The following is a 27,016-nucleotide window of genomic DNA, read 5'->3' on the forward strand; positions in this document are numbered from 1 at the left end:
GCTGGGCAGTGGTGGTGCACACCTTGAATCCCAGCACTCGGGAGGCAAAGGTAGGAGGATCTCTGAGTTCGAGGCCAGCCTGGTCTACAGAGTGAGTTCCAGGATAGCCAGGGCCACGCAGTGAAACCCTGTCTCAAACAAAACCAAACCAAACCAACCAACCAGATAAACAAAAATTTAGACGTTCTTATTGGCAGGCTATTTTCGTGTATCACTGGGAAGAATGAAGCCAAGGCTTTATAAGACTACTGTTCTGAAGTCGATTTCTTGTGGACAGCTCTTGTCTTACTCCCTTATAGTTTTGAGGCTGGAGAGATGGCTCAGTGGTTAAGCACACTGGCTGCTCTTCCAGAGGACCCAGGTTCAATTCCCAGCACCCACATGGCAGCTTACAACCTTCTGTAACTCCAGTTCCAGGGGATCAGACACCTTCACACAGACACATATTCCCTTATAGTTTTAACACTTGTCTTCCATTTCTGTACTTCAGCATTTTGCCTGTAGGATAGCATTATCTCTATGGGACATGTGACGTGATTGCTCACATGCTTTCAACCTCTTTAAAAGCTGCCAGATTCAGAGTTGCCATTGCCTGAGCCAGGTATCTGGCAGGGTTTTGTTTTGATAACCATTTGGAGGAGGACAGAGGTGAGCTTCTTTGTTAGACTTGGTTGACGCTGAAATGTGTCCCTCTGCCAGTCTCCAGGTCTCTGTAGGGACAGGAGGAAGGAAGGAAGAGGAACTGAGGCCCCTTGGGTATCAGCAGGGGGAGGGGGAGGGAGACAGTGTGCTGCCGTAGAGCAGTGCAGAAACCAGCCGGCCAGAACATGGAGAAGGAATGATGAAGAGATGCAGACTAGCCTCTTAGGGAATATTTGGGAATATTTATGCATCTCTTGGGGGCTGTTCTGTTTTTAGAGGGTAAGTGATTAAGGGGAAAAATAGGCTAAAGGGAGCTAAATGCTTGTGAATTAGGATTATAGGTCTTTTCTCCTCTATCGTGAGTTTGGAGGCCACAGCCAGAGATATTAAAAGTATATATCCTACGTTATAAATGGAGACAACTTACTCTAGAGACAACTGCACTATTAAGATGGAGTGGGTGTAGGGGATCTGAGTGAAGGGTGTATCTGGTTCAGGAAATAAAGTACTGGTTCAGAGCAAAACAAGGGATTTCCTAGTATGTTGCTGAGGATGATCTGGGAGTCCTAGCTTCCTGGTGGCCTAGGAGAGTCACAGGAACCGATAGAGTCCTACTTCATAAGGAATATGAGTCTAGAGTGGTTTGTTCTTCAACAGCATGGTTTTCCAAATATTGACCTTTGGGGAATTTCCACACTGGATGTCCCATAAATAAAGCTTCCTGTGATATGATGGACCGTATCCCTCCAAAGTGCGCCCCTCCGTGAGTCTCCGTTTTCTTGTGCCTCTTTGTGGTACAGTGCCAGGTTTCAACTGGATCAGTTCTAAATGAGATAAGATAATGCCTTTCCATGGAGAAGATGGGAGATGGGAATAGGTTTGTTAGGGAACCCAGAAATTGGAGTCCCCCACCATTCAGCTCCCGCTCGCTGAAAGCCCTTTCACGAACAAGCAAGCATGGAGATGATTTGGCCCACGATTCAAAACGATATTAAACATCTGGGACTCTGTTCAGCAGCCAACTTTCCAATCAATTCTGTGAAGTGTGTTGATTGCATTTACGCTCATTTTCTGAGGGTGAAGGTTGGATGGGACTAAAGGGGGTTGTTGGCGGGAGTCACGTGAGATGACAGCGTGAGGACACAGTGGAGGGCACAGGTGTCCATGACTCAGGGTTGGGAACACTTTCCAGTGCATAAATGTGGCCATTCTGCGCACCCCGGGAGTGGATACTCAACTGTAGCACTCACGGTTTGGGGCCAGAGACAGCCCTTCCTGACTTTCAAAGGGACATATGCAAAGGACTGGCCCCCGAGATGTTAGTGTTCAGTAACCTTTGATGCTGACAAATTTGCCCATCCCTCAGAAGAATATTAAACCTTGCTTCATAGGTGGATTGGCCTTGCCGAAGAGGCCTCTGGGCGCAAGGACAAGAGTGGCCAGTTGGCTGAGTGCCTGCCAAGTCTGGATGCAGGCATGGAGAAGAGGGGCTGCTGAGCTGGGATCTTGTGAGGCACACAGTCCTACCTCCTAGTAAAACCGTGACTCCTCTGCTCTGGGGGATGCGGTGAGCTCCTCCCTCTTGGAAGGGGTGAGGGAGAAAGAGACTGGGTGTGCTTGTCTAATACTTCTGCCTTGCAGGAAGAAATGAATGGGGTAGTCACTCCCTAGCCAGGACAGGATAGAGAATAAAAGATCTCCCAGCGGTTGGACACAGCTTTGTTGAGGAATAACAGACGTACAAAGTCTACAAAATGTACAAAGACGTACAAAACTTTACAGTTTAAAACTTTGATATGTGTATAGACCTGTGAAGTCACCACCAGGCTTAAGCAAACAAACATGTCCCAAAACTTTATGTGCCCTGTGACTCTCCCTTCCATCCTCCCCCATCCCTTCCTCTGTCCCTAGAAACCATAGAACTAGTTCCAAGCATGGGTAGTTTCGTTGGTATTTTCCAGAGTTCTGTGAACTGAATCATACAGTGTGTGCTGTCAGCCCTCTCTGGTATCACTGTTCTGAAGTGCCTCCATGCTGATGCATGAGTCATAGTTCGTCAGTGGGGGGGGTCTGCTGGTTATCTCACCACCTGACAGTGAACGTTTGGGCTGTCTCCAGTTTTTGGCCACTTGAAATAAGATTGCTCTTACCACGTGGGCACCCGTCTGCAGACGCATGCATTCATTTCTCTGGACTAGAGCAGGGATGGAACGGCCGGCCAGACCATATGGGAGACATGTTTAACTTTCAAAGAGGCCACCGACTTTTCCCACAGTGGTTGCTCTGTTTTACATCCTCAGCAGCAGTGTCTGTGAGGCTCCCTAATATTCCAAACAGTTGGACCCAGAGTCATTCTGATCGTGGGATATAGTCAGCCGTGGAGATAGGCTTAAGTCGTCTCCCCCTCACTCCCGATTTAAAAAGTTTTAGAGGTCTGGGGAGACGGCTCAGCTGGCAAAGTGTTTACTGTGCAAGCAGGAGGATCCGAGTTTGCATCCCAGCTGGATGTCAAAAGTCAGAATTGGCATGCTGCTGTAATCCCAGAGCTAGGGAGGTGGAGACAGGAGGGTCCCTGGAATGTGCTGGCCTGGTAAGCTCCAGGGTTAGTGACAGACTGTTTATCAAGGAAGACATGTGGCATTGACCTTTGGCCCTACACTTGCATGCATGTACACACACACACATACACACACACACACATACACACACACACACACACACACACACACACACACACACACACGAGAACTCCTGAACATTCATATGTATATATATTCACGACACTGACTTGGCAAAGAAGCTATGTCATTGTCCTTTAGATATCCCCGCATTCTGGATTGGTCTCCCTCACCCCAGGAAGGGGTGGAGAGGCTTGGTACTTACTCTTCTGGCTCCTGTAAACTGAAACATTAACTCCACTGGCCTAGCCTGGAACAATCAAAAAGACTGAAATGTCTTGAAACACACCAAACACATAAAAAAAATTGATGAGTGCATAATGATGCCCAGAAGGAATCTCACTGGTCACTCTTCGAGGTTGCCAAGGCCCCAGTTTCTCTACTCTGATGTAAATACAGAAAGCCAAGCGTCCATCCCATCTTTCCAGTTGAGCGTATGACAGAGCAGCCGAACTGCTGATGTGCTAATCCATGTGGGCTGAAGGGGGGTGTCTGAAAGCCTCCTCTTGGCAGCCACTTCTGAAGTAACGGCTCAGAGATAATGATCGCCGTGGCTGCTGAACCCATTAGGTGAAAGATTGGAGAGAACATTCTGGTGGGGGGAATCAGGGTGATATCATCAAACTAATGGATCGATTTTCACATCACAAAAATCGAGGTCAGGTGCTCTGTCCTCCCTAATGTCATGTGATAGCAAGGTGACAATCCTGGGTGATGCTCACAGCAAAAAAAAAATTGCGTGTGAATATTCAGAAGGCCCTGGGTTTATCTGCCAGCCTACAAGAAACATAGAGAATGGAGAGACACGTTACATGATGCTCCAAGGAAACCGCCAGCCAAGTCCAGATGTGAGAAATTCTGCACGGTTCCTTAAACAAATAAATGGCTTTCCTTTTTTCTTTCTTTCTTTCTTTCTTTCTTTCTTTCTTTCTTTCTTTCTTTCTTTCTTTCTTTCTTTCTTTCTTCCTTCCTTCCTTCCTTCCTTCCTTCCTTCCTTCCTTCCTTCCTTCCTTCCTTCCTTTCTTTCTTTCTTTCTTTCTTTCCTTTCTTTTTTCAAGGAAGAAGAGTGTTCAGGTTCAAAGAGACATCAGCTTGCTGGTTCGTGACTTAAAGAGGCATCTTTTGGAACATGTGGGGAAAATTGAGCATAGACATGGGTGTGGAGTGGACAGTTGTCTCGGTGGGTGTGGTGGTGGACCTGTGGTTATGCATCTTTTTTCTTCTGTCTTTAAGCTTTTTATTACATTTGCGTGTATGTGTGCGTGCATGCGTGCGTGTCTGTGTATGTATCCCACAGTGTACATGTAGAGGTCAAAGGACAGCTTTTGAGTGTTGGCTGTCTTGCTTTACCGCAAGGGTCCTGGGCCTCACTCTGGTTGTCAGCCCTCATGGGGAGTGTTCTCCTCGCCTGCAGAGCCACTGCACAGGCGCTGGTTATGTTTCTTCTAAGGTCGTATCTAGGACTGGCGACACGGGTCAGCGTGTGCAAACACCCTCTGGAGTGCACATAGTGGAGGGGAAAGGTGACTCCTGAGAGCTGTCCTCTGACCTTCCTACCCATGCTATTGTGCGCCCCACACCCGTACTCACACGTGCATGGAATAACCACCGCAACGATGCTTTTTAAAAATCCTTATCTGTAGAGGAGTAGTTTTCAGTTGGTGACGGACATGGTGGTATTCAAGACATGTTTGATGAGTTGGGGGTGCTGTTGTGGGTAGAGACCAAGGATATTATTGCTGAACACTATGATAAGTATAACTGTGCCAACCCCATCAACAGGGACTTTCCCATTCTTATGTCAGCAAACCACTGGTGGGAAACCCTGGACTAGAGCTTTCCAGCTGCAGTAACGTAACAGTGGGTGTGCCGTCTCGGGTCAGCAGACAAGCCAGGTGAGGGTGGGGCGGGATGAAGAGGATGAGAGGAGAGCTGCCGAGGTTGGAGCTGGGTGATGGACATGTGAGGGGTTCATTTTGCTTCTTAGCTACTTTAGGGCATGGAAATTTTGGTTTATAATAAACATTTAAGAGTAAAAAGCTTTAGCCAGGTGTGGTGGTACATGCCTTTAATCCCGGCAGTCAGGAGGGTGATAAGGCAGGCATTGAGTTCAAGACCAGCCTGGTCTACACAGTGAGCTCAGGCCAGCCAAGGCTACAGAGTGAGACTCTGTCTCAAAAAAAGAGTAAAAAATTTTAAGTGTTGGAGAAGCAGAGCCCGAGGCAAAGAGGACAGCACAGCCGAGACTGAGGCCCATCTGTGCTCGTGGATGTGGGTGATTCAGGGAAAAGTGTCGGAAGTGAAGATTGCTGGGGTCTGCCGTGGCTGATCCCAGGGCATGGAAGCCGAGAAGCCCCTCCCTCCCTCCTTCTGAAATGTGTCCCCGTGGACATCCCCTGATGGAAACACTCCAAATCCAGGCCCGCAGAGAAGTGCAGTCATGACTCTTTCCACTGGAAATGTTCCTCTTTTAGGTATTTCTAGCCTAATGTAGGTGGCTCACAGATTGCTGACTACCTAGCCAAGGGGGAGGGAGGAAAAGTCAATCTATAGAGAAGAAATCTGGTTCAATTGTACCCTGGAGGTGGGGGGAATGCAACTCCAAGTGTATAAGCTTTTGGGAAAAATGTAAGTCAATTACAAATACTTAATACTTTTTTTTTTTTTGGTTTGGTTTTATTTTGTCCTCTTGGGTGCTGGGATTAAAGGTGTGTGCCACCACTGCCTGGCAAAATACTCAATACTTTTAAAGATTTATTTATTTTTAAAATCTTTTATTTTATGTATATGGGTGTTTGTCTTGCATGGATATCTATGCACCACATGCTATCTGGTGCCCTTGGAGGTGAGGAGAAGGCATTGCATCTCCTGGGACTGGAGTTACAGATGCGAGCTGCCACGTGGATGATAGGAATTGAACTTGGGACCTCTGGAGGAGCAGCCATCTCTCCAGCCTAATTTATTTGATTTTTAATTATCTATGTCTGTGGGGTGGTGGTGTATTTATTTGTGTGTGTGTGTGTGCACATGTCAGTGTAGATGCCTGTAGAGGCCAGCAGAGGGCGTCAGATACTCTGGAGCCAGAGTTACAGGTGGTTGTGAGCCACCAGATGTGGGTGCTTGAAATGGAACTGTGAGCCTTTGGGAGAACCACATGTTCTTAACCACTGTGCCATCTTTCCAGCCCCTAAGCACTTAATATTAAGCAGATTTGGAGGAGGAACATAGCCTTGGGGTATGGCAGGTCAGAACTCCTAAACCAGAGATCCATTTTAATCACCAACCATAGGACTACTGGCTTAGCTGTTAGCAGACAGGTGCCAGCATTCTTTAGATTGATTAATTGACTGAAGCACACTTTCCTATGCTAACTTCCTTATTTATCTCGAAGACAGCATGGCAAAAAATTGATCGCCAAAACAGTGTTACCTTAAATAAAGTCTTTTTCTGTCTCTTTGGGGAGTCAAAGAGATGAAGTCATTTTTTACTTAAGGTTGCTGCTGTAAACTGGATCTGCTCTGTCGGATTCCCCAAATTTCTTGTATAATGTGTTGTTGGGTGGTCATACCATACTTTACCCCAAAGAAAGAAATCAGGCGGTGGGTCCGAGGTTCTGGGCAATGCTGTCTCTTCTCACAGGCTGAATTACGTGTGTCTGTTTGTGATACAGTTTTGTTTGCTCATCCCATAACTTAACTTATTCGCCTGCATTATTCCCATGATCCCTCAGACGCTGGCTGCCTTCTCTGTCTTTCTACCACAGCCCCTTTTCTCACAGTAAGATCTTGGCACTGGGTATTTCTAAGATCATCAAGTTTTCCCTGCTCACCACATCTTCCCTCTCTGTTACCACTCACTTCCCGAGTGTGGAATGTGTCACGTTGACTGTTAGAGACCTGTCCATTATGGGCGGAATTCTAGCACTGACCCCTTTTGACCGTGACTACTGAAAGATTGCATCTGTCCAGTCCGCTAAGACCTTCCCTGATATTATCTTCAATCTCGTTGAATCCAGGGCTCCCTCCTTCAAGGTCAGCCTCCTTACCCACGGCTTTCTTGGGGCCCCTGCTCCAACTCCCAGCCCTTTAAAAGTACCTCTTTTCCCCCACTTGAGCTCATGAGGATACCTTTTAGCCAACTCTTGAGATTCAGTCTCTCCGCGCTCCTTGCTTTGTGGAACATGCAGAAATCCACTTCTTCCTCATCAGCCAAACTTGCCACCCCTCCCTTTGTGTACCCTCTGCTTCTCATACCCACTGTCCAACCCCTAGGGGATGCGATTAGCCTTTCACTAGTGTCAAAGCTTCCTTCGTCATGCAGGTAAGAAAGCTTGAATTTTATTATTATTATTATTATTTGTAATCTTCATTTTTGAGTATGGGATCTACTTTGTCCAGTGAGGGGCAGGACATCATGTAGCTGGGACGAACTGAAAGTGCCTTTGGTTGTAGCGCATCAGTTGAACATTACCGAGCGCGGTCCACAGTCCTGATGGATCGTGGCATTATCATACACTCTACTTAGGCGCCTTTGTCCTTTGGGACATGGCGCTAGCTAGCTGCCCTTCATCTTGCAGTTCGGTACAATACAGCAATCTGTCAGTGGCTCAGACTGATGATGACTCAGAGCTTCGGAGCAGGCTTTAGCCCCCTCTCTCCTCCCTTTTTCTTTCCTTCCTCCATTCTTTCTTTCTTCTTATTTTTTTTAACCTGTGTAGCCCTCGTCAGCCTTGTAACTCCTGACCCTCCTGCCTCAGCCTCCCGAGCTGTGGGATACAGGCCCGGGCCACCATGCCGGGCGGTTTCCTAACATCCTTTTCTTTAAATGTGTCAGTGCTTCACGACCCGGTCGGATACTCTGAAGTATATCACGCATTGAGTTCCATAAAGCGGCACGTTTCCTGGAGGAGCAAGTCTGAGAAACTGGACCGCAGTCCGGGTTCCTGTCACAAATTGCTCCACTGGAACCCGTATTAAATAAACATATTAAATAAACACGGGATGCTCTGATAGGTGTGTAGCAGCAAGACTGCAGCTCTGCCATTGCAGAGATTATAGAGTCCAGTGCAGGAAGCTTGAAACGCTAGGCCCAAACAAGACAATCTCAGTGTTCATCTTTTAGGCTGAAAAACTAAATGTGGGCCCGGGAGGGCCGGGAGGGCCGGGGGGCGGGGGGGGGGGCGGGGCGGGGGGGGCGTGCTGGAAAGAGGCAGAGCCGGGAGGGTGAGGGCTCGTGCCTCTTACTTCACTGCTGTTGAAAAGGAAACAGTTTTGAAGACAATAAATTTTCCCCCTAAAGCTTTTAATGAATGTCAGGATTAGAGAAGGAGAGGGAGAGAGAGGGACAGAGAGGGAGAGGGGATTTATGAAGGGAAATTAACTTCAGTTCTTAAAATAGCCTTTGTTTCCGAGAGCCTTGTTCTCCTGTCTGTCTCATAACTGGGGATGGAGGTGGGGCTCCCCTCAAAGTTACCTCTGTCACTAAGGAGAGTGCGCCCCGCTGTCACCTCCAACATGTTAATTAATATTAAAAACACAGGGAAACACCCCCCCCCCCACACACCTTGTTTTTCTTCTCGTCTTTTGCCATGAACAGAGCTTAATATCTGACTTCATAGGCGTTTGTCATCGGGTAGTGTGGTAGGCATGTTGCGTGAGGAGAGCCGTTGATATCACGACACTGTATAGGAAAATATTAATATAGGTGCTCATTAACATATTTTTCAGACAGAACAATCTTGACTTTAAAGCGTTCTCATTTGATCCAAACACCAGGTATCTTCTTCAAGTCCAGTGCTATGCTACGTCTTCTCTTCGCAAGGTCCATGCTCAAGTCATTTGGTCATAGATTCGCTCATTAAACATCCATTGGATACCTACTACGTGCCTGGCAGTATTGCTGTGTGCTGGGTCAGCATCAACTTAGGACTAATCATCAAGAAGATTTCAATGACCTACTAATTCTTCTTTTTGGGGGGGTAGGCTTTGAGACAGGGTTTCTCTGTGTAGCTTTGGTGCCTGTCCCGGAACTCACTCTGTAGACCAGGCTGGCCTTGAACTCTCAGAGGTCTGCCTGGCTCTGCCTCCTGGTGCTGGGATTAAAGGCGTGCACTGCCGCCACCTGGCTCTTTTTTTTTTTTTTTTTTTTTTAAGCCTAAGGAAAAACATAATCTTATCTATTTATGTGTGTGGAAGTGTGGGTGCTACGTGTGGAAGTCAGAGGGCCCCTCAAGCGGTCAGCCCTCACTGCTTTCCACTCTCCCGGGTTTTTGCCGCCCTGCTGCACTCTCTAGGCCACCTCGCCCATAAGCTTTTAGACAGCTCTCCCGTCTCCACCTCCCATTGCATCATAGTGCTAAGACTACACGTGTTCCTGGGGTCTGAGCTCGGGTGGTCAGTCTTACGTGGCTAGCGTTTACCCTCTGAGCTCTCTCCAGCCTCATCCCCCACTCCCAAAGTGTATACAGGCCGAAAAAGAAACCTTTCCAGGTGTCACATGAAGTCTAAGAATTATTCCCCCGCGTCTTGCCTCCCCCTTCAGTGTGGTCTTGTACATGGTAGGCTTTAGACTTGACCCGGGTTTTGGTTTGCTGTTTGCTTTTATAGGTATCCTATAAAAAGTGAAGTAGTTCATGGAGGGGGAGGCGCAGAGAGGACTAAGGGCTGCCTCACCCCTCCTTTGGCAAGAAGGGAAACAAAAGTGAGGTGACCTTTGTGGGAGCGTGCCCCCTTGGCTGAGTGAAGCTCAGGGAGACTTCCCTGTGCGACCTCCCATATGCTAATCTCTGGGACATCCCCCCCTCACTGTCCCTCTACCTCTGTTCCCCCGGAGAATTATGGTCCACGGTGCTGGACGGTGAGGATTCTTCCATGCCGACGGTGGGCGTAGTCCCCGCCTAAGAGGGGCCGCCAGACTCCCCCTGTTGCATCTAACGGACTTGGCCAGGCCCTACAGGGTCGTTTTAAGATGTGGCATCCAGGTGTTTACCTTTTTTTTCTTTCTGTCTGTGTCTCAGAGTTCCAGTGACTTCCACCTCTTGGGCTGTGGGCTGTGGACACACACCCGCGCACCCGGCTTAGATTGCTCTTCTTTTCAGGCCCTGGCACACTGATTCTCTCACCAGTCCCAGTGGGCTTTGTATGGAAGAAGGGGCGCCCCCCTGCGTGTCCTGGGTTGCGTGTGTTTGTGCCGTCTTTCCCGACCTGTGTCTGCCGGTGTTCACGTTCATTTCCCAAGTCCTGGTGCCCGCTCCCGGGACACTACAAACGCAGACAGGCTGGTCCAGTTGCTGTTTCTCTGTAGCTGCCACACCTCTTCCTCTCCACAGGGTCTAGAGAAGGCGAGCATCCTCATCCTTCCTGGAGAGGAGACTAACTTCCAGGCTACTTCTCTTTGGCTTTGAGGCTGTGGCTTTTCACGCTGTGTGAATGATGCCCCACAAAAAACGCTTGTTTTCTGTTGTTCTGACAAGAGGTTGACGTCTCTAGCTTTTAGTCTGTACTGTGAGTTCTCCAACCTTGCATCTTGAAAATTGACTGACCTTTTTGTGTATTCTCATTCTCTCTCTCTCTCTCTCTCTCTCTCTCTCTCTCTCTCTCTCTCTCTCTCTCGGTCGTAGGGATTGAACCCAGGGTCTTGCTCAGGCTAGGCAGCTTTCTACCACTGAACTATAATCTCAGTCTCCTTTGTGTGTGTGTGTGTACACATGTGTGCTTATGCACTCGGAGGCCAGGGGACAACCTGTGTCATCTATTAGGTACCATTCACTTTAAAAAAAAAAATTAAAAAAATGTATATGGTTTTGTCTGCATATATGCTCATGCACCTCGTGAACGCCCGATGCTGCTGGAGGCCAGAAGAGGGTATCAGTCCATCTGGAACTGGAGTTGCAGATAGTTATGCGCTGCCGTGTGGGTGCTGGGACTTGAACCCCAGTCCTGGAAGGGTAGGAAGTACTCCTAACCACAGAGCCATCTCTTTAGCCTCGGTCCTTTTTGTTTTTGAGACATGATCTCTCGCTGGCCTGGAACTCACCAAGCAGGCTGGGCTGGCTGCCACGGAGCACCAGAGATCCTCCAGTCTACCACCCAGCACTGATATGTTTATGCCATCCTACTTGGCTTTGTTGTTGTTGTTTATTTGTTTGTTTGTTTTAACGTGTAGGGATTGAACTCAGGTCTTCATGTTTCTAATGCAAACACTTTACCAGCTGATTTTTCCCCCTCGCCTACTACACGGGTCTCACCAAGTTACCCAGGTTACTTAGTTACCTGGCATTGAGCTCATCTGTAGCCCAGGCAGGTCCTCCTCCTGTGATCCTCCTGCCTCTACCTCGTGAGTAATTGCGATGACAGGCCTGTGCTGTCAGCCCTGGCCCTCTTTCTAATCTTGACCACAGTAAGCTAACTTTGAGCATGGCTGAGTTTTACAGATGAATCTTATTTCATAGTACAGAAATTCAAAAATCATAATTACTTCACTGAGGGTGGCTCCTAACCCTCTATTAATCATCCTCCTCACGCAGAAATGGAATTCTATTTTAGTCTCCTACAGATAAATTAGTATATAGTGGAAAGGGAATTCAACTTCTGCGAGGAATTAAACGAACGCTATGATAGAATTAACACAAACATCCACCTTGATGTGTCTGTGCCTTGTACAGCAGAGACTTCAGTGCAGATGCAACTGTGTCTCACCAGACTCCCGAAACTGTAAGATCTGCCTCAAGCGTGCCCTCTACACCAGCAGTAGTAATAACGACCACAGGTCACCTTCATGGGTGTTTATTGTATGTAAAGAGCTATAATAAGCACCTTAGATAGATTAATAAAAATAAAGCAAATGACACAAAGGAAACCATCCAACAGGTGTAGTGGGGATACACCTGTCACCCTAATGCCCAGGAAGCAGAGACAAGAGGGTCACGAGTTTGAGGGTAGCTGCAATGCTTAGGGAGACTTTTTCAAAACCGGAAATGACCTGGCAACCTGCGATGCTTAGAGAGGTCAAGTGACTTTCCCTGGGTCACATGGCTCGTGAGTGGGTGGAACTGGGACTCCACTAGCCACCACACATGTCTATTAGCGCCACCTACGTATTTCTGTCAGTAAGTTTCCAGTCTTTATCTAGGTTTCCTTATTTTGGGATGGAAAACACTTTTTTTTTTTTTTTTGATCCTCATACATCATAATTTCTGTTATTTTAATTTTTAATCTTTTTTTGGTTTTTCAAGACAGGGTTTCTCTGTGTAGCTTTGCGCCTTTCCTGGAACTCTCTTTGGAGACCAGGCTGGCCTTGAACTCACAGAGATCCTCCTGCCTCTGCCTCCCGAGTGCTGGGATTAAAGGTGTGCACCACCACTGCCTGGCTAATTTTAATCTTTTACTTTTAAAGAAGCCATTGGGTGGCCACGGTCCGATTGGGTTTGCCCCCCGAGTTGATGGCCGTGCACATGGGATGTGAGCTGATGCTTTTTCAGTCTGTTTTCTTCCAAAAAGCTAACATTTCAAGCGTTAAAGCGTGTAGCTTCTGCCTCCAGCAGGGAAGATGCTCCCGAGAGAGCCTGGAGGTGTTAAATCATTTTCTGCTAGTGCACATTTTACATGTTTGATCTTCTCCTTTCCACTTCACCTCGGTGCACCTGAAGCCCCGAGAATGTTCTTTTGCTTCACAGGAGCAGCCAGCCCTCCGTGCTCATCTCTCCCTCTCCTCCGCATCCCTCCAACATTCCCGTTCCTTCTCTGCACTGCTTTGGCTATTGTCCTTGGGGAAGCCTCGGAAACGGCCAGATTCTTATGAGTCTGTAGGCTGGAGACATGCTTGCTGCTCATTTACCCAGCACAGAAAGAACTCTGTCCTGGAAGAGAAGAGGTTAAAAAAGAAGTCTGGACCGTGAAGGGCTGTGACTGCTGTCCTAGGGGGAGCTCTAGCGAGCCCTGGTGGGCAGTGACTCATGCTGCTCTGTCACTCAGATCAGCATTGGCCCCTGCCACGCAGGCGGCCAGGTGGGGTTACAGCCAGAGCGAGCACACACTGAGGAGTGGGGAGCATGCAGCCCGCACTGCGGGGGATGTGATGCCGGCTTGCCGACTTCCCCCTGCCTGGTCCACTGCAGACGCCCTAGCCTGCAACCATGGTAACACTTCTGGCTGGGAATGCCCCCGGGACCCCCCTACGATGGGCAGCCTCCTGGTGACAGATGGACAGCCGCTCACATCCCTGAGTGAGAGAGCCTAGTAGGTCGGCAGGCAGCAGAGACGATGTGATGCCCCCCCTAGCCGGGAGTCATGCCGTAAGGAGGTAGGAGCCTTGCCGCAGATGTGCCTCTGTGGGTCTCTGTGTCCCTTCATCGGTGCTGGGTGCTGCAAATCGCTGCAACTTTATTTGGCTGTTTTTGATTATGCCAATGGAGCTGTGGTGGATTCAATGGGCAGGATTGTGCTGGGGAGGAGAGATGATGAACTAAAAAGAAAAGTGGTTAATAAGATCTCCAAGTAGACTCATCTGGCTATGAATGAACCAGACTGCAGTGGAAACCCAAAGGCAGTTCCAAAGCCTCCCAAGCCCCCTGACCTGTTCTCGCCTCTCATTCTGGCTAAGTCATGAGACATCCACATCTTCCATCCTGACAGCGATGAACATCACTAATTATTAATCATTTAGACCTGTCTGGAAGAGGGGCTCCATGGGTTCAGGTCATCTGGCATCCTGGCATTAGCCAGCTGACATGGAGTGGAAGCCTTCTGGAGAGAGCGGGCAGGAGTTGCCTGCCCGGGTGAGTTAGTTACCCAGGTGCTGCTGCTGCTGCTGCTGTAGGAACCCAGTGAGTGGTCTGTTTGAGTTTATCTTCCACTTTACCCCCTGCCCGGGGAAGGCAAGCTGTCTGCGGGTTGGTGGCCATGTTGGCAGTGAAGGGGTTAATCTCTTGTTGCTGTAGGAGCCGAGGCTGGGTCTGCCTGCGCTAGGAGCTGGGTTGAAAGCAGCAGGCGCTGCAGTGCCTCCAACGCCGCCTAAGGAGTAAGGCGCTTTTTTTTTTTTTCTCCGCAACAGTGTGGAATTCGTCTGAATTTTTCTCTCCCCCCCCTCTTGTTTTTCTTTTAACCAGCTCCTCCCCCCTTCGTTCCCACCCTCAAGTCTGACGATGACACCTCCAATTTTGATGAACCAGAGAAGAATTCGTGGGTTTCATCCTCTCCGTGCCAGCTGAGCCCCTCAGGTTTCTCGGGCGAAGAACTGCCGTTTGTGGGGTTTTCATACAGCAAAGCCCTAGGGCTGCTTGGTAGAGCTGAGTAAGTGACAATGTGACTTTCTGGGGGGACTTGCATGGATGCCTGGCACACAGAGCCAAAGGTGGTGGTGGCGGCGGCGGCGTTGGTGGCGGTGGGAGGGTGGGGGAGTGCAGTGGAGGGAAGCCTCCGAGCTGCCTGCGTTTTTGGAAAGCAGTCTACCTGTTTGGGGCTTGTGGGGCTAGACTGTCGATGTTCTGTTTTGCATGGTGTGTTAGGTACCTGTTCCTGTCTGTGGCATTCTAGTGGTCAACTGGGTACTTTGGGGTTAGTTTTTCCCATCTTTGGTCTTCTTTAGAGGGAGGAGAGAGTGGGAGATTTCTAGCCCTGTAGCTCCTTGGTCAAAGGGGAACCGTGGCTGAGTTAAACTGAGCTGCCCATCCATCTGTGCATCCATCTCGAGAGGGCGGATGGCTGGTATCTTGGCCGTACTGAAGGGATCCTAAACACTGTATCTCAAGAGCTGAAGGTTTCCCGATGGGTTTAACTGAGCTGCAAGTGGCTGAACCAGAGCTCTAGCTGAGAGATGATGCTCGGCTCCTGTCCAAGTATGCTGCAAGATCAGAGATCTGGCAGCTGAGCCGTTCTGAGCAGGGAAGAGCACCAGCGGCCAGAGGAAGCCCCATTCCTGTGAACCCCCAGGAGGGAGTGTGATGCAGCCGCCACTGATTCACAGAAATTGGGCTTTACAAGAGGGTGGAAAAATAACAACAACAAACAAACCCTAAACAAACTAAGAGACTGGAATTAGAAATAGAAATATTTTAGTAAACCTCTTGACCTGGGAATGATTCTCTAGTCTTAATAGGAAGCATTTAGAAGATGTGGCACCCAGGGCTTGTTTGGAGGGTCCTGCTTTCCAGACTCTTAGAATTTATGTACAATGTAGTCACCTGGGATGTGGGAGCTTGATGACATTCTGTTTTCAGAGGAGCAAGTTTCCCTTCGGAAGGTCTCGGCATAGCTGTATTCCCCAGATTCCCTGGCACCCTCACGCTGAGCCTCTTAGGGCAATGTTGGGTAACTAGTTGCTGCCCACTTAGGAGAACATATTTTTATTTTTATTTTTTATTTTTTTAAAAATTCTCCTTGGTAGATTCATTCATACCTGTTTGTTGTATTTGTAGCTTCAATATTTGATTTGAAGAGATACAATATTGGCTCCTGGATGGTGTCACCCCACAGATGCAGTTTTGAGGTTCTTTAAAAGCTATCAGATTTCCTGCTGGGAATTGAGCATGTCATATAAGCTAGGAGAGTGTGGGCTGTTCTTGATTTTTGACAGGGGCTTTTACAATGAAAGATGCTAAGGTGGGATTCCTATTACCTTGCCTACGATCTGGGTTTAAAATCCAGGCGATGTTGATATTATTAGATGTGACTTTCTTGCTGATCGATTCCACCACCCAAAGCAGCCCAGAGGATGGTTAAGGGAGGCAAAAATCTAACTAGCTGTTGAATGTGGCATCACACAGATTTGCAATGGCCTAAGCAGGGCTAGGAGGTTTGGAGTTGGTCTCAAGGATCCAGGAAGGAGTGGAGGCCCGATGGTGAAGGATGCATAGTTAGTGGGCAGAGTAACCTTGACACAGTCAGCACACTGAAGGTCACAGATCCGAACTGGGAGAAGACGTGCGGGGAGTTGCTGGTCTGGTTGGTAATGGGCTGGATGTGTTGAGAGAAAGTTGTCAGAGGGTGTTGATCAGTGATCTCAAAAAACCTGGGAGGCCTTGGGAGAGTCAGGTTTGGGGGCAGAGGGAGGATGATGTGAGGGAGCTCGGGCACTGAGGTTGATCTGAAGCAGAGGGTGATTAATTGCCTGTTGTTCAGGAAGACCCTAATTGCTTCTTTCTGCTTCCCAGAAAGCTGAGTAAAGAAAGGGACATCTCGGCGTTAGGGCCCAGGCACTGGATAAATATTTGTTGACTGAATTTACTTATGAGCCTTCCATATTCCCTAGAATGTGTTTGTGTTGCTTTCTGAATTTGAAGGTTTGCAATTTCACCTTTGGCTGTCCAGAAATCTCTCTCTAACGCAGCAGCAGCTGAGCTTCCATTTGTGGCCCGGCAGAACCTTTAATAAGATCCTCATAAAAATAAAATTCCCTTTAACAAAGCCGTGCATTTGTTATCTGGAAGATGTAACCGGAGGCGTCTTATCTTTGGGGAACTCGATGCTTTTCCCACGGCAGTTCAGGGCTGGAGTTAGCAGCTTCCCTTCCGTCTCGAGTCTCGATCTGTGGTAACCCTGTTGGACCTGGCTGCTTTGCCAGAGGTGGCTCAGCGGGTGGAACCCGTAGGTGCATTTTTCAAACTCCTCTCCACCTGTTGTCTGTAGGTGACCCTGGGCATGCTGGAGCGTAGTTAATCGTGAAGCCACTCACAGAGTCTCAGAGATGAAGTGGCCCTGCAGCTCCTGCAGTTTCACAGATGCACAGTCACAGGACTCATCGCAGGTGGTGGCGTTGTCTCTGGGTACCACCTTTGCCCTGCGGTGACCTCAAGTTTCTCCCCGAGTTTCCCTGCTCCCGCCTCTCGTTTCCAGCGTCACAGGTTTTTATTTACACGGCTGTTACTCTTCACACCACCAAGGAAACTGTAGCTCGTGCTGCGCTAGGGAAACTGACCCCAGATTGTTGCCAGTGAACTGAATGAAACGTTCCGAGGTGGGGCTGAATGAGCGAGGACTTTCCACGGAGACTGTGGCTGTGAGAACGATTCATACTGTTGCGTTGTGGTCCCTCCTCACATTTTAGGATCTTTCGCTTTTTTTGCAGGGACCCCAGGCTATTTTTAAGCCAGCCATTGAGCGCATCGTTAATTTTAGGTTTAGCAAGAAGCCCGATCTCAGCGTGTTGACGAATGAGGTGTAGGGGGAGTTCCTTGCTGCCCAAGTTGAGAGCAGGGGAGCTTGGTGAGAACCAGATTGATTTGGTTGGTTGTCTTTGGAGAGCCTCTGCACCAGTGACTCTGTTCAGGTACCCCCACCCCCCACCTCCATGTGGTGGTGCTGGGCAGTGAGCCGAGGGCCTTGTCCACGCTAAGCAAGCACTCTACCACAGTGACCACTGAGCCACATCCCCAGCCAGACTCTTTTCCCTTTTGCTCAACAAGGACCCAGACCCAATTTCCACGCTTTGAATGCCTTGAGCCCCCATTTGCTTGAACTTCACAGTAGTGGGGTAGAAACAGAAATCAGGAAGTGGGAGGTTTTCAGCCTCTTCCCCGGGTTGTCAGTGTGGGGTGAGTTTCTTCCAGTCCTTCCTTCTTCTTCCGAGTCAGAATACTCCTGCAAGGCCATGTGATCTTGATGGGGCTGGATTTGTGGGTTTGTGGGTTCTGGGTTCTGGGTGAGCTGTCTGAGGAAGGGTGCTCTCTCTTCCTTTTTCCCTCTGGGCACTTTCCTTTCCTTCAAGTGGATCTGGAGATACAAGGATCGAGCCATCCCTTCAGGCATGGTGAAGGAATGAAGATCGTCCGATAGCGTTTGTCCTCCCAGATTTCAGACGGCCAGTTTTCCGTGCCTCTTCCTTTTGTAGTTGGGAGTTCTTTCCATGGTAGTTCCCTCAATTTTACATGGTAACCAGGATGCCTTTCTAAAGGGCTTCCAAGAGGATGGAACGAAACATATAAAGTATTTATGCTAATACCTGGCACATGAAAAGACCTTAGTAACTATCTGCTGCTCTGTTTCTTGTGATTTCTAACATACCAGTCTATATTTATGTAGAGCTCTTCCATGTGTGCCAAGAGGCTGTGGAAAGGACTCACCAGTAATTAGGGGGTTCCAAGTCTGGCCAGACCCAAACTCAGTTTCCTAGGCCTTGGGAGTTTTTCTCCTGGGAATTCTTGAATGTTCAAGCCAGCTAGCTACAAGAGCTAACATCCGGTGGACAAGAGGTGTTCTTTGTGGAGGGGAAGGTTAGAGGACAGAGGGACAAGATTAAGTCCCAGACAGGCACTTTCCCATCAGGTTGACCAGTCAAAGCAGATTTGCTGGAACAGTTCATAGACCTGAGCAGGCGCTTAGCTGAGGACTACTAGGGTACTAGGAGTGAAGCCAACTCATGCTTTCTTGCTAATGAATGGTGATGCTCCTTCTTGGAATGCCTGTCCATCTCCCCAGGCAGGCTGGGGTCTGCAGGGCAGGCTGGGTCTCATTGGTCCTCATTGTCCCAGACACAGGAAGACAGGGCAGGCCCTCAGTGAATATGCGTGTGGAATGAGCTCACCCACGTCCTGATGGAGGGTGGGTGTTAGGGGTCAGCTCTGTAAAAGACAGTGGAGAGGAAGGTGGAGAGAGCTTCATGGGACAGGGGGTTAACCAAAGCCTATTTCTCACAGGGTGATCAGTGCTCAGGCTCAGTTCTAAGCACTGCACACAGATCAACTCACTCCAACAACATAGCAGTCCAAGAGGAAGGAATGGTCACTTTTCTCCCGTTCTGCATGTGGGGAAACTGAGGCATGGAGAGTGTGAACTTGTCCAAGGTCCTCAAGTCCAGATGATGTAGAGCTTCAGCGTCCCTTGCCCACTGTACCGTGATGCTGTACCATATAAATGCCCCAGGTAGGAGAAGTTAGGAAATGCTTGTAGGATGCCCAAGAAGTAGACGCCATTCTGGGGAATAAAGAGCTGTGAGGTTGGGGCAGGTGTGAAGAGAGATGACAAGCTGGCCATAGTGTTGCTTTTTTTTCGGCTTTTATGGTTTTATTGAGTAGGTGAGTTAATGTAGGTCTCAGACATCTCATTGAGAGACACCTACTTGTGTGTGTGCGTGTGTGTGTGTGTGTGTGTGTGTGTGTGTGTGTGTGTGTGTGTGTGAGCACTTATAACATTCACATTCTGACTCTAGAGAAGTTTGTTTAGGACAGGGAATGGCACTGACCCTGGTCTTGAGGCTGGTTGTTCATAAGCTGCACAGTAAACATCCCAGAGGGTGATCCAAGTCACCCCCCACCTCCCCACTTCTGTAATAATGTCTTCTATGTAGCCCAGGCTCAGCCTCCTGAGTGCTGGGATTACAGGTATGCACTGCTGTACCCAGTCAGATCACACCTGAGTGCTGGGATTACAGGTGTGCACCACTGTGCCCAGTCAGATCACTCCTGAGTGCTGGGATTACAGGTGTACACCGCTGTGCCCAGTCAGATCACTCCTGAGTGCTAGGATTACAGGTGTGCACCGCTGTGCCCAGTCACATCACTCCTGAGTGCTGGGATTACAGGTGTGCACCACTGTGCCCAGTCAGATCACTCCTGAGTGCTGGGATTACAGGTGTACACCGCTGTGCCCAGTCACATCACTCCTGAGTGCTGGGATTACAGGTGTGCACCACTGTGCCCAGTCAGATCACTCACTCCTGAGTGCTGGGATTACAGGTGTGCACCACTGTGCCCAGTCAGATCACACCTGAGTGCTGGGATTACAGGTGTACACCACTGTGCCCAGTCAGATCACACCTGAGTGCTGGGATTACAGGTGTGCACCGCTGTGCCCAGTCAGATCACTCACTCCTGAGTGCTGGGATTACAGGTGTGCACCGCTGTGCCCAGTCACATCACTCCTGAGTGCTGGGATTACAGGTGTGCACTGCTGTGCCCAGTCACATCACTCACTCCTGAGTGCTGGGATTACAGGTGTGCACCGCTGTGCCCAGTCAGATCACCCTCATGGCTGCAGATGGTGACTCTGTGATTGTCTTCAGATTTTCCTTTGTCTTTCCAGGTGCCTCCCGTCTCACCTCCTGTGACTTACTCCAGAGAGGGGATGGAGGGAAGATTCTCCCATGAGTCTTACCTGTAGGAGTAGGGGGAATCTTCTTTTAAAAACTGTTTCCCCCAGAATGAATGCAAGCATAGTGTCTAATCACAGTGCTGCTGAGACGGAGAGTCTCTGTAGACTCTCAGAGCAGGTAACAGAAGGTGAGGACCAGCACCCATGGCTGTCATCTGCCCTCCATATACATGCTGTGGCATGCATCCACAAACCAACACTCAGACACATGAACACACAGAGAGAGACAGAGAGACAGAAACATACAGAGAGGCAGGGAGAGACAGAGAAACAGAGAGAGACAGGGAGAGACAGACAGAAAGAGAAAGAGACACAGACGAGAGATGGACACATCAGGGGAGAGAGAGAGAGAGAGAGAGAGAGAGAGAGAGAGAGAGAGAGAGAGAGAGAGAGAGAGAGAGGAAATAGTTATCCTTTTGCATCCAGCTAAAAGCTCCTTGGCATTGAGCTTTCTACCCACATCTCTGTTGCAAGGAGTCTCATCTGTGATTTTTTTTTTTTTTTTTTACATAGTCAACAACAATGGCAGCCTCTTCTTACTGTTCCTAAAGGCACCCATCCGCTATATTCCCGTGACTTCATGGTACCTGCCCTCCAGTGCCTGGGGCTCTTTGTCTCCAGCTGTTCACTGGATCTTGAACTGGTTTCTCGCCTCTGGGGATTGTCTTGGGTTTTCTCTTCTCTTGCTCCTTCAGTTCCTCTTCCCTCTAGTCAACCACACCTTGTCCTCCGGCTTGTCTCACCCTGCCTTCTCATTTGTCTTAAATATACCTTTAGGAACTCAGATCCACATAGTCCCATCCCAGTCCTCAAGATCTGGCTCTAGAAGGTCTGGCCAGTGTGTGCTTTGGTGGTCCCCACAGGATCGTCTGTGTGGTTGTCTTGGGTTTCTTAAGAAGGAAGTCTGACGAAGCGCGCTTTATGTTCCCAAGCCTGGCCTCATGTTGGCAACCCCGAGCAAATTCCTCTTGGTTCTCTCTGCTCTCCCTCTTTGCCTTTTGTCTCCTGGCCTCTCTCCGATGGACCTCCCGAAAGAGTCATACGTGCTCAGCACCTCTTTTTTCCTCCACCCCCACAGTTCAAGGACCATCTCAAAAGCTATTGACTACCCTCAACCAACCAAGCCAGCCACTGGACACTGTTAATCATCCCGTCTCTGGACAGCTTTCCGCTTCGTCCTCTGGGTCTCAGACACTTGGTTTACCCCCACCTCTGACTACTCCATTATTTTGTTTGGACCCCTTGGAACATGCATACCACCCGCTGTCCCGTGAGCAATCCCATTCAGTTCTTGACTTTACCTCCTATTTCTTCCCCTCCCTTCCCTCTCCTGCTCTTCCTCAGTCTAGAAACTACCACTTCCCCTACCTTTCTAGGCAAGAAAATGGTGTCACCTGAAACACGCTTCTGCCTCTTGCCCCTCCCTTTATTAGCAATGCCGCTAGGTTACTCCTCTGATGCCGCTCACTTCTGTGCCCATTGCTCTGTCCTCAACATCAACCCGATGGGCGTTCGCTCAGACTGCTGCAGTAGCATCCCAAACAAGCCCTCTGCCTCTGGGTTTCCTGGCTGCCATCCATTCTCCACGGAGAGTGGAATTCCTCCAAAGCCCAGGCTAGATGATGTCATTCTCCTGTGGGGACCTTCAGCAGCATCTTGGTGTGCACAGAATTAATGGCCTCTCCTGAACTTGACATTCAAGCTCAGTGTGCCAAGACCCTAGCTTGTGTTCCCAGTCCTACCTCCTCTTGTCCCCTGTGTCTGGCCAAATGGCCCAGGGCTCACTGAGGACAGGGCCTTGTCTTCCTTTTGCCACCAACAGTGCTTTGCCCCTGGCAGGTCAGACTTTTGTCAGATTGAATTAGACTAAAGTGGTCAGGGTTGTACCAATTCCTTCTGCACAGAGTATACAGCATCTGCAGAGTGCTTCCCGTGGGCCTAGAACTCTTTACTCCAAGGACTTTCCATGCATTGTCCCACAGCCTCGCCATAGTACACGGCTAGACACTGAGACTCAAGGATGTCCCTCTGAAGGCTGAGACAGCTCTAAGACCTGGCCCGTGTCTGGTGACCTCCAGACCTCTGCACTTGAACCTCTAATGGCCACAGCTTTGCCAGTTCCTGTAAGAATGACACATCTTTCTAAACAAGGTGAAGAAATAGCCTTCTGTGGGGCGGGGTCCTCCCCCCAGTCTAAGTGTTAGTAGGTACTGTCACATAGCTCAGTTGTCTCCATCGTGTCTAGATACTAAAGCTGGAGACGACCAAGCCTGGGTTCCCCTCCGAGGCTTACATAGCTCACCTTTGAGCTTTAGAGCTCGTAAAAGCAGTCTTTATTGGGGAGGGCACTGACTGTAGCACCCCTGTGAAAAGCCCGGGCTTGAGAACCGGACAGGCCGGGGTTCCTACCCAGGATCCACCCCTTGCCAGTTTTGTGGACGGGGCATTTAACTTCTTTCAGGTTCCATTTGCTCGTCTCTCTCGTGGGGTTGTAACTGTCTGTCTGATGGGTTTCCTGCGGAGCCGGGTGGCAGTCTCAGCGCCCGCCCGTACCTGCAGCAGAGCAGGTGTTCATTTTATGTTGGCTATTGTTGGGGTGTGCGGACGGAGCCGCGGCGCTTTCGGCTCCCCTCCCCTCCCCTCCCCTCCCTGCCTCCACTTTATAAAGACATTTCACTGGTTTCTGTCCATTGAGAGAATTCAGTTGTGTGCGGGGGTGCCCGATGGAGGCCCTAGTGTCCTGCATCCAGTTTTTGACTCTTCACAGAGTCTGTGGTACATCAGTGAAGCCTGAATTTCCCATAAAACACTCTTTTGTCAAGATCTAGTTACGGTGGGCCCTGCGCCTTGTGCTCTGTCGCCAACAAAGATGTCATCTGTTCCCTCCTCCCCTTGGGCACTTGAGTGTCCCCCAGATGGGTGTGTGTCATGGTGATGCTGCTGCCTTAGGACCAAGCATGTCACCTCTGATGTGGGGGCTGGAAACCTCTCTGTACAGCCTTGAACCTGCACAGAGATTCTCATTTTGGATCCCTTTATCCATGATGATCTGTATACTGTACCTGCCTGATGCCCACACGGCATTCATTCGTTCATTCATTCATTCATTCACCTAATGGATTCACAGTTCTAGACCTTATGGGCATACATATGAACCGGACAGATGCCATCCCTGTCTTCAGAAAGCCACCATACACAAGAGACAGGTTCAGATGGTGGCAGGGGTTCTATAGAAATCAGACCAAAATGGGGACCAAAGTGGCATGGCCAATTTAGACACTTCACGAAGGCCTCCCTGACATGAGCACCAGGGATCTGCTGGAGAAGGTTGAGTCACCTGAGGTGACACTTCTGACCACCCGTGAGCTGATCTACAAGTCTACACAGGTTCTGTGAGGTACTGAGCTCTGTTCTAGAGACTGGGTGTGGCAGTCTCCCTCTTCACAAGGCTCATGTCCTGGTGGTACAGGTGAACATCCTTCATTTGACCATTCACTCCACAGTCTTGCTAGCCTACTGTGTGCCATGTACTTTTTAGGCTGTACTGAGGATTCAGCAGTGAATATGAGGAGGCAAAAATTCCAGCCTACATGAGTACGATCTGTCAATGTCAGAGAGCTGGTTCTTGGTGGCAAGTGGATAAGTTATTCCTGGTGGAGGGGAAGAGGCAGACCTTGAAGTCAGGACGACACTCCTGTGAGTACCCAGCCAACAGAAAGCCTGTCAGAGCGTTGGAAAGCTGGAGCTCCCAGCTCCTTGGACAGTGTGGTCTTGGGTGAGGTCAAGAGCCTGGACTTAAAGCGTGGAATCACACTGAGTCGGAAGGCTGGGTAGGGTTTGGAGTAGGAGCGTGGTAAAGCTCATCTGATGAGGGATCTCTCTGACCATTGTTGGAGGGTAGACAGTAGCGGGGGTGAGAGTTGAATTCAGGGAGGATTAATTAGGCCGTTGTATTCATTCAGAGAAGTGGGAATATGTCAACAAAATCCTCAAAGCGGGGCTCTCACATAGAGCTGGGAATGGTATTAAAAAACCACACGTCTGGCTATATTTTAATGAATAGTGAGAGTTTTGATAAATGATTTTTGAGCTACCTATTAATCATTCTAGAGCAAATGTTTCCATTCATCTGGAACCCATTGGCAGTGGCGGTGGAGTGTGTGTGGTTGGTTATCTAGATGTAGTTGAGTGTATCACCCCACAGCCGGGCCAGAGTCTGCAGCTCTTCAGGAGAGTGGCATTTTTCACATTTCCAAGAGCTTGTGATGGGCACCACTGTGTATTTTAAAATGGGCTTATAAAGTTAGTTCATAAATTTCAGAATGTACAATCTTAAAAGCCAGTGTATTTTTGGAAACAGAATGCTGATGGTTTTTAAATTCTCTTGTGCCACGTTACAGCTTGCAGTTACATATATTTTTAGTGCTGTTGGCCACAATTAAGGTGAGGCCCTCGGCTGAGCTAATTTCGATGACTCTGGTTTTAGCATTGAGTCTCTACCCTTGGCTGTCTCTGAAGCATGTGTGACCTGTGGTCTGTGATCAGGTGACGGATTGTTCAGGCAGGGGTCTGCTTCCTAAGGAAGCAGATGGATGGCTCGATACTCACACACCATTCTAGGCCTGTAGGTTAGAGATGACCTCATCCACGTTCTGCTTTGTGGGGTGGAAGTACCGTAATCTCATTAGATATGAAGTATTCTGTTAATAGCTTTCACAGATTTTTTTTTTTCTAAGCTATATGGATTATTTATAGGCACGTCATTGGGAAAACTTCATTTTATCATTTTTCTTAAATGTGGAGGTTCCATGTAAAACAGTTTTGGGGGTCAAATGTAATGTCAAGTAAACACGTTCTCTAGGCTGTAGAGGTACAGGCAAACCCCACTTTCTCACTCTGTCTTATACCGTCCGTCCTCTCTCGACACTCTCTGGGCCTCTATAATTATAAAGCAGATGTATATAACAGGAAGAGATGTTGATTTCAGAGTAAAATTTTCTAGAAAATAGAAGCTGGGGAAAAAAAGGAAAACCCAAACTTGGCTCAGCGCTGGAAGAGGCTGCACCGCTGTGTGTGGGCGGGTGGCTGCATGCACCCGCTTCTCCGAGGAGCGGCTCCTCTCCATGGGGGCAACTGCTGTGCATCCAAGCTGTGGCCAGGGGGAGCAGGCAGGGAACGCGTGGGCAGGCTGCATGTCCTTTTATTAGCATCTTCATTGTGCTGCATCCCATCCAGAGCACGAGCTGGCCTAGACTTCCGACATCTTTCCTGTTTCTCATTTAATTGTCCCCTTCTCCCCCCCCCCCCCCAAGCCATCGAGCAGTAGAAGGAGAGTTGCTTTTGTGTGTGTGGGTTGAACTGTGTCTGGGGGTGGCTGTGGACCGACATGGCTTGTGGATGCTTTTGGGTTCCTAGACTGTTTTGAGCTCAGGCTTAGCATCAGATGCAGCCACTCATGGATAGAGGTCACCTTATCCCGTACGGCCCACCCCTCTCTTTCCTCCATGACTTTGCCCCTCTGAACGTCCTTGGCCCTGCCTGTCGGGTCGTCCAGTGCTGTCCAGCCCTGGAAAAGTTGAGTTGAGATTTGAACTCATTGATTGTAGACCCCCTCCACTTTTAACTGTCTGGCACTCTCACGCAAACAGGTTAAGTGTGTGTAGAGACGGTAAGATCAGCTCTAAGTTACCCTAAGTGCCGTGAGGATAGAATACTCATCTCACAGGTTTGCAGGGATCAGTGAGGTAGTCTGCGGGGTGCCTGCACACAAGAACATGTTTCATAAGTGGTGTTTCATGATGTTCCCTCCTGGATGGTCCCTGAGGTGTAGAATAGAGGCTTCCTTACCTCACAGCTTCCACACTAGGGTTTCTCAGCTTGACAATGTTGACACTGTGGACTGGGTAACTCCTGCAGGTCCCTCCTGTATGGCACAGATTGTTGAGCAGTGTCTCTGGCTTCGTCATACTGAATGCTAATAACATGCATAGACGTGTGCACGCGAAAACACACACACACACACACACACACACACACACACACCCTCACTCATCCTGCCCCAGCCCTCCTTGACCTCCATCCTGCCCCCAACACGTCCCACACCTTCAACGTGCCCCCCCATTCCACCCCTACTTCTCCCTCAATGCACCCTCCACCTCCACCCCACCCCCGCCATTAAGATCAAAGAACATTCTAAGTATCACCAAGTGTATTCCGGGGGAGAGCCACTGGGCTGTAGGAGAGGATTAAACTTCTTTTAAAATTAAATTCGCTCGTTCATTTTATGTTGAGTGTTTTAATGCATGTACGTCTGGTTTCCTCACTTCTGGGCCACTGGCCTCCAAATTCTGATGAAGAGCCCTGTATAGAGGAGTGGCCTCTATACAGTTCTGGCTTTCCTTCAACAAGATAACCTCTGAATAATGCCGTGCTCGAATTTTGGGAAGACCTTAGACTTGATGTTTGAACAACCAAGCTGTATGAGGTGTTGGTCTGGTTGCTGTCAGGCGAGCTTGGTCACTTCCAGGAAATGCCATCATCAGTCACTATCCGCCGGTCCTTTGGAAGTCAGAAGGATGGTGAGTGGCAGTCCTAGAGAAAATCACTTGAGGTCAT

The 27,016-nt window shown here is 49.1% G+C and overlaps 1 protein-coding gene across 1 annotated transcript in view; it reads left to right on the forward strand.

Moving 5' to 3' along the window:
* Cit (citron rho-interacting serine/threonine kinase) overlaps positions 1-27,016 on the forward strand; it is a 177,383-nt gene that overhangs the window by 59,563 nt on the left and 90,804 nt on the right. The window contains 1 exon segment of the mRNA XM_059248795.1: positions 14,425-14,608. Coding sequence (XP_059104778.1) covers positions 14,425-14,608 — 184 coding nt within the window.

This window comes from Peromyscus eremicus, chromosome 23, assembly GCF_949786415.1.
Source record: "Peromyscus eremicus chromosome 23, PerEre_H2_v1, whole genome shotgun sequence".
NCBI classification, from domain to species: Eukaryota; Metazoa; Chordata; class Mammalia; order Rodentia; family Cricetidae; genus Peromyscus; species Peromyscus eremicus.